Raw genomic sequence first — 12,789 nt, 5'->3', positions numbered from 1 at the left:
GCGTAAATGAGTTCAGGAGTTACCCCTGCTTAACAAGTCACACAATAAGTTGCATGGACTCACTCTGTGTGCAATAAAAGTGTTTAACATGACTTTTAAATGACTACCTCATCTCTGTACCCCCACACATACAATTATCTGTAAGGCCCCTTAGTCGAGCAGTGAATGTTAAGCACAGATTCAACCACAAAGACTAGGGAGGTTTTCCAATCGTTTGCGAAGAAGGGCACTTATTGGTAGATGGATTCTTTTTTTAATGATACTTTAGATGGTGTATCAATACACCCAGTCACAACAAAGATTCAGGCATCATTCCTAACTCAGTTGCCGGAGAGGAAAGAAACCGCTCAAGGATTTCACCATAAGGCCAATGGTGACATTAAAACAGTTAGAGTTTAATGGTTGTGATAGGAGAAATTGACCAACAACATTGTGGTTCCTCCACAATACTAACCTAAATTGCTAAAGGACAGTGAAGGAAGGAAGCCTGTACATTATAAAAATATTCCAAATCAAGCATCCTGTTTGCAATAAGGCACTAAAGAAGTCTTGTGAAAACAATGTGGCAAAGAAATGTTCCTTTATGTCTTGAATACAAAACATTACTGTATGTTTGGGGCAAATCCAACACAACACATCACTGAGTACCGCTCGGTGGTGGCTGCATCATGTTATTATTATTGCACACAGCTGTCAAAGGTGATGCTAACATGTATTGACTCAGGGGGTTGAATACTTAGCTAATCAAGATAAATTAATGTTTTATTTTCCATACATTTTTTAAAATTTGAATCCCACTTTGTAACACAACAAAATGTGTAAAAAGTCAAGGGGTATGAAGACTTTCTGAAGGCACAACAAAATGTTTAAAAAGTCAAGTGTGTGAATACCCGTTGCCCATTGATTCTTGAAGAATATAACATATAAATGCCTCATAAGCTTAGTTCAACTGTCGTACCCCATCAGAACCAAAATATAAGCTTGTTTTACTCCAATGTTTGTAAACATTGCAAATGTCAACAAACAAACAAACCAAAACCAATTGTTTTGGTATACACATATTTAGCTACAAAACATACTTTGATATATTGGGTGGTCAGTCCTTGCATCCATTGCGTTATCTATGCATTTTAGAGTGGTTACATTTCTCCAGGCCCTTCCCTCCGTTTTTTTTTTACCAATACAGAGGCGGGGTGTCCACTTTGTAATAGTTTCAACTGAAGACTGTCCTTTTAACTCAGAAATGAATTTCTCAAACAATATTTAGCCTACATATTCGAGTTGACTATTAAGGACAGAATGGTGGTCTTGCCGCCATCTCCATGGTCCCATAGTCTTCAATTGGACTGTTTCACTTCTGACTGGTTGATTGGTTGGCTGTAGTGTAGAGGGCGAGAGGAGAAAATAAGAAATGCAAGATCATTGTTGTTTTGTCTATGGGAAATGTGATTTATTGATAGGTTTTGAAAAAACATTCAGACCTAGGGAATGTAATCCATCAAGAATGACAAGATAATAATTGTACGGCCAGTGCCAGAATCTCCAATAGATCCGTCTTTGTCAGAAGGCTTGTGTGTATTGAAGCTATTTCTTAACCACAAGAGGTCAGTATTTAGTTACATTTGCGTACACCTCATCCGGCATAAAAAAAAATCTAAAAAACTCCACAGCACTTTGTGGAGAAGGAAATTACACCCCACGTCTGTGGTTAAATACATGTTATTCCAATAAGAATAATTTCCCCTATCCACAAGTGTTCCCTGTGGAGTCAGACAATATGGCTGCAACTTATATTACATTTCATATAGGCGTCAATGTAACTTTTACTGCAGGCTTGTCCGTTATCCAGGGTCACAGCCTGTATATGCACGTCTCCAAGATTTCACCCTCGGTTTCTAAATATGCTTTATGTTATTCAGGGACTAAGCAGTCGCATATCACATTGACTTATATTACAAGTTCCGTCAAGTGAGCCTGCCCTTGAAATGAGACCATTCACATTTCCTTCCACTTCCAATAAGCAGTGGAAATAGAGGTATTGAACAGTAACATAGAAAGAAAGAGTCTTCCCAGAGGCTGTAGTGAATTTGATTTGTGTTCCACTGTAATCCTAAATTCGATGGACTTTTGACAGTTGTATCGTTGTGGTTTTCTTGGAAAATGTCATCTCTTTCCTGACTTATGTTAAGTTTTGTTTCATTTTTTAAATTGAGTTTTGAGCAGCCAACGCCGGGAAAACCGTGTAAATTATATAGAAAAAGCTCAACATAGTGTGGTTTATTTTTTCTATAGACCAGAATTTTGAATTATACTTCTACATTTCAGAGTAAAATCATTGTATAAATAAATACAGAATCAATACATTTTAATTTACACAAAACATAATTGACGGCCGATGCAATTGATTATGATTTCCTACATGTTGCATTGCATGTGTAAACTAGTTTATACATTAGCAATCTATGGCAATGTATTGTTCTGAATTACGACGGGGCATTCTGGTTTCCATAGTGACAGCAAACACAGGAGTGGGCTCATTGCTCTTAAATTTCACAGAGCAGTAATTTCATTTACAACTATAGCCAAACACAGCTGTAGGATTTGGGTGTACTTGAAAGTCCTAGCAAATCATTGTTGACGCTATATGACACTCGGCTGGGTTTGGATCGTGTGTTGGTTGATTTATGTGGATATCAACACCCAAAGTACTACATTATGACTGAGCCATATTGCAATATGAGACCAATATATGAGCAGTCCGCTCTCTCTCATTGGTCAATTTACCACTCAGAAACACGTTGAAACGAACACAACAGACAGTAGGAGTACAGTTAGTTGAAATAGAGGAGCTGCTATTCGACATTGCGATCTAAAGTTGTCTTCCCGGGAGCACCTTTGCTATCAGCAGCACGTTGGAGTCAATGTCATTAAAAGGATCCAGTGTTTATTACAGCTGCTATAATAGGACTGCTGAAGGGAGGGAGAGTCTCGCAAACTTATCGGTTCTAATACTATTTGAAATCATTTAAAAAACTACCAATGATTTATTGAGCTTGCCTGTTGCAACAAAACCAATAGAAAAGCCCCAAAAGTGGAAACCCAGCCCACCTGGCTCTCCATGTAAGCTTAAGCAAACGCTCAAAGTATTGAATGATTTTTCATATATGTGAACCCAGGTATGGTCGCGTCCCATTTGAGCAGAGCTGACATGGAGCCCCTAGCTCCAGCGATAGTGTAATCTAGTGGTGTAACCCAAGAACCGGTTGCTGGTGGTCTGGCAAGAGGCTTCATGGCTGCAACAGTCAGAAGAGAGGAGATTACCTTTACAAGCAGGGCTTAGCTGTGTACTTCCTCTCATTATGAGGCTGTGAGTGTATTGGGATGTGAGAGCAAAGGCTACTGTAGCTAACAGAGAGAGAGAGAGAGAGAGAGAGAGAGAGAGAGAGAGAGAGAGAGAGAGAGAGAGAGAGAGAGAGAGAGAGAGAGAGAGAGAGAGAGAGAGAGAGAGAGAGAGAGAGAGAGAGAGAGAGAGAGAGAGAGAGAGAGAGAGAGAGAGAGAGAGAGAGAGAGAGAGAGAGAGAGAGAGAGAGAGAGAGAGAGAGAGAGTGTGTGTGTGTACTACCAGCTCTATAGAATAATCTATTTTTGTGTTATTGATTTGTGAAAAGGAAGAGTACCTAGAAGGCAGATGTCAGACGATGTGAGTGTATTGGGATGGGAGCAAAGGTTCTAGCAGAGCAGACACATCCAATCAAAAATGGAAGTAGAGCAGGGTTACCCTCAATAGAAGAATTGTTTTATCTTTCCAAACAAGTCTCCCCAACATTAGTGTTTTCACATGCAGACTCCCTTCTAACTCTTCCTTTTAAATACACTCAGAACTGAGAGCCAGAGAGAGAGAGAGAGAGAGAGAGAGAGAGAGAGAGAGAGAGAGAGAGAGAGAGAGAGAGAGAGAGAGAGAGAGAGAGAGAGAGAGAGAGAGAGAGAGAGAGAGAGAGAGAGAGAGAGAGAGAGAGAGAGAGAGAGAGAGAGAGAGAGAGAGAGAGAGAGCTGGCCAGTAACCAGGCCAGTGCTGCTGATAAATTGTCAGGAATCTTAAAACCCTGGTTATCAGCTGTCTGGGAGGGGATGGGGGTGGGATAGGGTTAGATGTGTCTGTGGGGGTTGAGCACTGGCTGGTCTATGGGGTGGAGTAGTAGTAGACCTGGTGTGAGTGTGTGTGTGAGTCTAGTCTGTATGTCTATGCACCAAAACAAGGCGCCTTTATTTTGGCTACCATGGTTATGCCCCCATAGGATGACAATCCACAAGAAACAAATGGTCACTGAATGGTTTGATGAGCATAAAAACGATGTAAACCATATCCCATGGTCATCTCTGTACCCAGATCTCAACACAATTGAACACTTATGGGAGATTATGCAGTAGTTCCCGAGACAGTGTTTCCCACCACCATCAACAAAACACACACATATGGAATTGACCAGAATGATTTCACGTCCCTCCAATAGAGTCCCAGAAACGTGTAGCATCGATAACAAGGTGCATTGAAGCTGTTCAGGCTATTATGATACTTTATGTTGGTGTTTCCTTTATTTTGGTAGTTAACGTCACCTGTATTTTAGCAATGTCCTGCATGGAGTAACCTGTTGAACCGTTCTGTACTTTCAGAGGGGTTGGGTTAAACGCGGCAGACACATTTCAGTTGAATGCATTCATTTGTACAACTGACTAAGTATGCCCCGTTCCTTTACTTTCTGTGCAATGTTAGCCTATCTGTGACTTGTTCATAATGCATCAACTACACGTAAGTGTAAAATTGCAACTAATTCTGGAGACTAAATAGCCTAAGAACTTGTTACACAAGGGGATACTAATTGTGTATTTTTGGTATGACATTTGGTCATCGAATTATGAAATACGACGTGGCAGGCAGACACAATCAAATCTGTTATGTTCATGTCTGACAATATGAGGCGATAGCGACCACCGGTCAACTTCTTGGTGTTCTTTCCTCCCTCTCCCTCTCCGGGCAGCGTAAAAATGACCCTTACTTTTACCCAAAGGGCGCCAAAAGTGTGTGGTCAGGGTTTATGTTAACTGCAAACATGATCAAAACCATTCTGCAGCAAGTAATGAAAGCAGCGGGGTGTTGTGGAAGTGTAAGGGCACCTGGAATTTGGGCCACCCGGGAGAGACTTCAGGTTCTCAGCCCTACGGACAAGTCGACCAATAAACAAGGGGCCACTCCGTTGCAGATCAATCTGCCACCCGCTCATTAAATCAATACGCTACGTAGTCTATGTGCGCTTAAAAGGAAACATTTAGGAAAGAAGTGGTGAGTTGCATGTAGGAGTTAGCTATCGAAATTATACATGTTGCGAATTGCTGTTGTCCGTCATATTATAGTAGACTATAGCCCATATCTTAAACTCAATTATATATTATATTATATATATATATATATATATATATATATATATATATAAATTAAATAAATAAATAAATAAATATATATATATATATATTTTTTTTATATATATTTTTTAAATTATTTATTTTATTTTATGAAATCGTCTTTTCAAACGAAGATGTTTGATTTAAAAGTTGTAACTTTGTCTCCAAAAATGATTAGTCTACATCCCTGTCCCAAATAAAACCATAAAACCATAACCATTGTCAACCTAATTCATAATATACCTATGCTTCATTTTATGGAGGATATTGGATGTAATTAGAAATAATATATAGGCATAACCATACGGCTTATTTCCTATTTTAAAAAGTGCGCTACCGATACAAACAATGATTCCAAAATGAAATGTTTTTTAAGACCATACTTTCCATATAGTTGATGAGCCTATAGATTTAGTCCTACATGAACTATAGCCTCATCGAAATGAGAGAATTCAGGCTAATAAATTATGCCTTGAAACAAACTCAAGTTTGATTATTTCGAACAAAGATCTGCTAAATTTAAGTGAGGGTGCACCAAACATGTAGCTAAGCTCATTTATTCATTCAATTATGTATTTATCTGTGGTCCTTCTGTAGCTCAGTTGGTAGAGCATGGCGCTTATTCATTCAATTAGAATGTATTTATTCAAATGGCATATATTATTATTATTATTATTATCTATTATTCATGTATAGAAAAACATTTGCATTTTCTATTTGTTAAAATTGTAGGCCCACTGTGGCAATCTGGGCATGTAATACAAATTCCTGTATTAATCATGTCAACGCATAATACAGTATCTCCTTTCAACTTTATAAATATTGTATTAAATTGTATAATTACACGGCATTATCCATATTATTAGCAGTTCAACTTTTACTTTATTCAATTTAGAAATAAACACTTTTTTTTGTGTCAAGCAGCACAATAGGGTACTATAGCATAGGCCTCATTTCAAGGAAGCCAATTGCCAGGAAACCTATGGATGAACAATCACGGCATGCACAGACCATGACATCTTAACTTGTTTCAAATGAGAGGAAATGTGGAAATTAATTTAATCAGTAGCACTTATAAATCAAATGACAACATGGACAGAAAGACTACTTAGAAAGGACCAGGGCCACGTCATTGGACAGCTCGATCGCTCAAGATTGACTTCGAAATTGGACATCTGTCCATGTCTTGAGAATGTTGGGAAACACCTTCAAACCCAGCCACTAGGGGCAACTGTGAGTGCTATTACCATCAAGTAGTAGAGGTAATCCCATGACTCCGGATCCGAAGGTAGCGTTTTCAATCCCAGTGGAAGACACATACTTTTGTTTTAACCCTATCCCAAACCTTAACACTTAACTTCAAAATTTGATGTTCGGAGCCACTTCAATATTTGACGTTTGGATAAATGTGGATTAACGTCAGAATCTGAAGTTAAATTTGGTTCAACTGTGAGATCTTGTTGCTGCCCAGCATTTTGGAACAATTCCTCAAGTTCTCCATCTCTTCAAACTTTGAGATCATTAATTAACTAGACAGGTTCAAATGGACACCTACTCTGCTGGGTTTCCGCACATGTTTGAACAGCAATGTGGCCAAGCAAAGCTGAAGTGCAGTACTACACCAGATGATTATCTCATGTATCATAAGGGAAAGTAAGTGTAGTCTGGTGTTGAGGCAGCTGGCTCTGGAACATACTCACACAAAAAATGCCTCTGTCCCATTGGCCAGCTTGGCAGCAGTCTCTGTGTCATTGGCCAGCCCGAGAGACCCAAGTGGATTTTCCAGCTCTGTGGTTTGATGAAAGGGAAACCTGACACTCACGAGACCAGTGATTGGCCGAGCCATAGAGAACTTTCACAGCCCTCTTTTGATCTGAGTAAAAAAGAGAACAATATCTAATGCGAGGCATTATACAGGCTTAACCTGTGTGGTTTGGACTTCAGTACTGCACTGGCGTCACAAATGCCTGGTAGCTGGGGGATTACGGTCGGGGTTATAGGTTATACAGGGCCTTCAGAAAGTATTCACACCACTTGACTTTTTCCACTTTTTTGTTGTTGTGTTAAAATCGCTTAAATTTAGATTTTTTTTGTCTGTCACTGACCTACAAACGATATCCCATAATGTCAAAGTGTAATGATGTTTTGTAAAATGTAACATCTGAAATGTATTTGGCAAGCCTAAATAAGTTCAGGAATAAACATTTGCTTAACAAGTCACATAATAAGGCACATGGAATCACACTGTGTGCAAAAATCATCTCTGTACCCCACACATACAGATTTAGTGCCTTCAGGAAGTATTCATACCCCTTGACTTATTCATCATTTTGTTGTCTTACAGCCTGAATTGAAAATGTTTTTTTTTTTAATTCTCTCACCCCACAATGACAAAGTGAAAACATGTTTTTAGAAATATTTTGCAAATTTATTGAAAATGGAACACATAAATATCTCATGTAGGAATTTACACTTCTGCGTCAATACATGTTAGAATCACCTTTGGCAGTGATTACAGCTGAGTCTTTCTGGGTAAGCCTCTAAGAGCTTTGCACATCTGGATTGTACAATATTTGCACATTATTATTTTTCAATTCTTCAAGCTCGGTCAAGTTGGTTGTTGATCATTTCAAGAGAGCTATTTTCAAGTCTTACCATAGATTTTCAAGCCGATTTAAGTAACTAGGCCAATCAGGAACATTCAATCTCATCTTGGAATGCAACTCCAGTGTATATTTGGCCTTATGTTTTAGGTTATTGTCCTGCTGAAAGGTGAATTTGTCTCCCGGGGTTTGCTTGAAAGCAGACTGAACCAGGTTTTCCTCTTGGATTTTGCCTGTGCTTAGCTCCAGTCCGTTTCTTTTTTATCCTGTAAAACTTCCCAGTCCTTAATGATTACAAGCATACCCATGACACGATGAAGCCACCACACTATGCTTGACAATATGGAGAGTGGTACTCAGTAAAGTGTTGTATTGGATTTGCCTCAGATATAACACTTTTTATTCGGGACAATACGTGAATTGCTTTGCATGTTTTGGAATAGTTTTGTTCTATACAGGCTTCCTTCTTTTCACTATGTCAATTAGGTTAGTATTATGGAGGACCTACAATGTTGTAAATGAATCTGTGTTTGAAATTCACTGCTCGACTGCTCGAGGGACCTTACAAGAAAGTGTATGTGTGGGGTACAGAGATGAGGTAGTCATTCAAAAATAATGTTAAACATTGTTATTGTACACCGAGTGAGTCCATGCAACTTAGTATGTGACTTTAATTAGTCCAATAAACATATTTAGGCTTGCCATAACAAAGGGGTTGAGTCGGATTTTAATTTTTAGTGAATTAGTCAAAATTATTGAAACATAATTCCAAATTGACGTTATGAGGTATTGTGTGTAGGCCAGTGACACAAATTTGATACCTTTTAAATTCAAGCTGAAAAAGTCAAGGGGTGTGAATACTTTCTGAAGGCACTGTAATTGTAAGGTCCCTCAGTCGAGCAGTGCATTTCAAACACAAATTCAACCACAAAGACCAGGGAGGTTTTCTAATGCTTTGCAAAGAAGGGCACTTATTGGTAGATGGGTAGAAAAAAGCAGACATTAAATATCCCTCTGAGCATGGTTCCTAACTCAGCTGCCGGAGAGGAATGAAACCGTTCAGGGATTTCACCGCAATGCCAACGGTAACTTTAAAACGGTTACAGAGTTTAATGGCTGTGATAGGAGAAAACTGAGGATGGATCAACAACATTGTAGTTACTCCACAGTACTAAGCTAAATTACAGAGTGAAAAGAAGGAATAAAAAGTGTTTGTTTGGGGCAAATCCAACACAACACATTACTGAGTACCACTCCCCATATTTTCAAAGTATAGTGGTGGCTGCATCATGCTATGAGTATGCTTGTAATCGTTCAGGACTGGGGAGTTTTTCAGGATAAGAAACAGAATGGAGCTAATTGCAGGTAAAATCCCAGAGGAAAACCTGGATCATTCTGCTTTCCACCAGACACTGGGAGATGAATGCACATTTCAGCAGGACAATAACCTAAAACACAAGGCCAAATCTACACTGGAGTTGCTTACCAAGAAGACAATGAATGTTCCTGAGTGGCCGAGTTACAGTATTGACTTAAACTTAAGACTTAAAAATGTATGTCTAGCAATGATCAACAACCAATTTGACAGAGCTTGAAGAATTTTGAAAATAATAGTGGGCAAATATTGTACAATCCAGGTGTGCAAAGCTCTTAGAGACTCACAGCTGTAATCGCTGCCAAAGGTGATTCTAACATGTATTGACTCAGAGGTGTGAATACTTATGTAAATGAGATATTTCTGCATTTCATTTTCAATAAATTTGCCAAAAAAATATGTAAACATCTTTTGACTTTGTCATTATGGGGTATTGTGTGTAGATGGGTGAGACAAAACATAAATGTAATCCATTTTGAATTCAGGATGTAACACAACAAAATGTGGAATAAGTCAAGGGGTATGAATACTTTCTGATGGCACTGTATATGTGGATATCAGAGTTCAAGGTTCAGGAGCGGTGGATGGATGAATCAGTGGGAAAAAGGGCCATTATCTTCCTGTCTGATGTATGACAGGTCCCTATGTGCTTGTGATGGCTGATGGGAGTGTTCTGGGACTTTGGGAGAGTCAAAATAACACGGTGACATCGTCATCAGCCCAATTAAAACAAGGAAACATTCATTGGGCCGCTTGCTCATTAATCAACCCGGGCCGTAGCCTGTTGACACATAGTGGGTGTCGGATGTGTGCGTTTGTGTACCCTCACCTCGAAAGCAGTTGTTTGGTTTCTCACTGAATCTGGATTGACGTGTACAGAAGATACAGGGTACTCATAGATCCAACTTAGTGCCCGTTCAATATGGCAGATTGCATATGGGTCCACCGGCTCTGCACCATATAGGGGGAATGCGGTGAACCCTTTCGGAAAGCTTAGTAACACATGTGGGGACAAGGAGGTAGGGTGAGAGGGTGAGGGTGAGAGAGAGAGTGAGAGATGGCGTGAGAGGGGGTAGAATGTGGATGGTTGTCATCGCTGTGTTTTAACGCAGGCTAGACACAGACTTCTCCAGAAACTCTCCATTACTGCCCATGATGGATGACAGAGGAACCTGGCCCCGGATGCACCGTCCTCTTTTCTCTTCACCGTTGCCCTAACTGACTAACTGACTGACTGACGGGGGGCTGGAGGGACCCATCCAGGGGTTATACCATCACCATCACAACACTGCTCCACTCTGACCTGATGCTCATTAATGATCCAGGAGAGAGAGAAAGAGAGAGAAAATGAGAAAATGTGTGTGTGTGTGTGTGTGTGTGTGTGTGTGTGTGTGTGTGTGTGTGTGTGTGTGTGTGTGTGTGTGTGTGTGTGTGTGTGTGTGTGTGTGTGTGTGTGTGTGTGTGTGTGTGTGTGTGTGTGTGTGTGTGTGTGTGTGTGTGTGTGTGTGTGTGTGTGTGCACCCGATTTCTCACGTGAATTTGTGGGAGGCACAGCCTATGGTCCCACACTGTGTCTTATGAAAACAATGTAATATTGCTGATGTTTTGGGAGACAGTCCGGTGCGTAACAACACCAAAGTGTAGCCATTCAGGTCAGATATGGCACAGAACAATGGTGTTAGATTACAGAGATCTCATTTTCCATGTCTTTGAGAGGACTCAGCATGGCCTCTGTTGATATAAGCTTTAAGATCTTTGTGAACAAAATCAGTTTATTGACCTTACATTTTAATGTCTGGCATGGTAAAATGTCACGTGGGCCCCTAAAAAATAACCTACATTGATATGCAGAATTCTGGTCCTGAAAATCAATATTATCAGTCAGGAAACTGTTCTGCATTTTGAATTCAATGTTTAGACTTTATGCCCCTGATCATAACACTTATAGAGAAAGATAGGGGACATCTTTCGTTTTTTTGCTGAATTCCCTTTCCTAATCTTCAGAGGAAGGTGGCACAGGGTGTAAATATTTATTGTATTACGCCACAGACTGGAAAAACACGCTGTGACCCACACAGCGTGATGCCGTCATCTCGACCTAGTTATCCCGGCCACTTCCACCGGACAGATAAGGAAATAGCTGAACCCGCTCCCGGTCAGAAACGCAGTGACACACCATGCATGGGAACTGGACACAGAGGGACAGTGTATGATGTACAATAATATGCTCTATCACATTTTCATCTGGTCAAACCGATGAGGCCTTTGTCTGCATTCGATAGTGATTGCTGCAAGATTCATATTTACAAAATGATAAGTTGTATTGATTGCCATCAATTGTCGAGGCTACTCAGAAAGAGTTCCGGTTTTTGTACATTTTCATTTTTAACCCCCAGGCGCATTAGTTGTCAGCCAAATACGGACTTGAATGATTTGTTCTCTGTTGTTGGCGAAACCCTGCAGCGACATCTGCGTTGCTGCAGCTGCGTCGGGAGATATGACTGCTGAGAGTAATCGAACCATCTTTAAGAAGTCAATGAACCTCGTCCGAATACGGATGACATCATATCCTCTTGGGGTAGCCCAATAATCTAGGTGTCTTTTGACCGCTGCTTCGCCATCACTCATACAGCAAGGAAGAGAAAATCCCCTTCAGTCCCTGGACCCAAAATGAAGAGCAATAGACCTGAAAAGCATTTGCAATATGATGTATTATCTCATGCATGTTGCATGTAATTTAACAGGATTTTGCAAATGCGATCATAGTCCTTTGGCTACAGATAGGTTTAGACGTATACATTTGGTCTGCTTCATTTAAAAACTGGGTCATACTTGTGGTACATTTTATAAAATGCTGCCTGCTTTAAAATGTCATGCAAATAAGCATGAAACGCGTCAAAAATGTTTATATTTTAAATCTAGCTTCCATTTTCCATTTTAGTCCTAATTTTAGAAAGATATCTGTAAAAACATTAACCGAAGAACATCTTTGACATGTTCGTGATTTTACAACGTTATGCTATTAATTGGTTTGTGTTGATAATATGTTTAACATTGTGAATGGTGTATATCATTCTAATGTGGGCTGGATTTGTATCTGCTTCTTGACGGACAGTGGTGTGAAATGCATGGACATTGATTTGTAGGGTTGTTATGGATGGTCAACTATAGAGTTCAATAACTTGGGCCTATGAGCATTTCGGTCTATGAGCATTTTAGGTATTCAATTGTTGATGTGTGTTGTCATATCGAAATGACAATATATATTTTCTTGTGATTTCAAAGTACTTCCAAAGTATCCTTCAACACCACATGTTGGATAATAATGCATGATGCATTCAATGGCGCGATAAA

At 39.7% G+C, this 12,789-nt stretch overlaps 1 protein-coding gene across 3 annotated transcripts in view; it reads right to left on the bottom strand.

Moving 5' to 3' along the window:
- LOC124001342 (scrapie-responsive protein 1-like) overlaps positions 1-12,789 on the bottom strand; it is a 51,625-nt gene that overhangs the window by 19,825 nt on the left and 19,011 nt on the right. Inside the window, exon 2 of one of the 3 annotated variants that reach the window (XM_046308061.1) lies at positions 7,158-7,330. The exons of the other annotated variants lie outside the window; for them this stretch is intronic. Coding sequence (XP_046164017.1) covers positions 7,158-7,303 — 146 coding nt within the window. The 5' untranslated portion in view covers positions 7,304-7,330. The remainder of the gene's footprint in view (positions 1-7,157; positions 7,331-12,789) is intronic. 3 annotated transcript variants of the gene reach the window in all.

Source organism: Oncorhynchus gorbuscha, linkage group LG17, assembly GCF_021184085.1.
Source record: "Oncorhynchus gorbuscha isolate QuinsamMale2020 ecotype Even-year linkage group LG17, OgorEven_v1.0, whole genome shotgun sequence".
NCBI lineage: Eukaryota > Metazoa > Chordata > Actinopteri > Salmoniformes > Salmonidae > Oncorhynchus > Oncorhynchus gorbuscha.
This window is presented reverse-complemented; position numbering and strand designations above follow the sequence as displayed.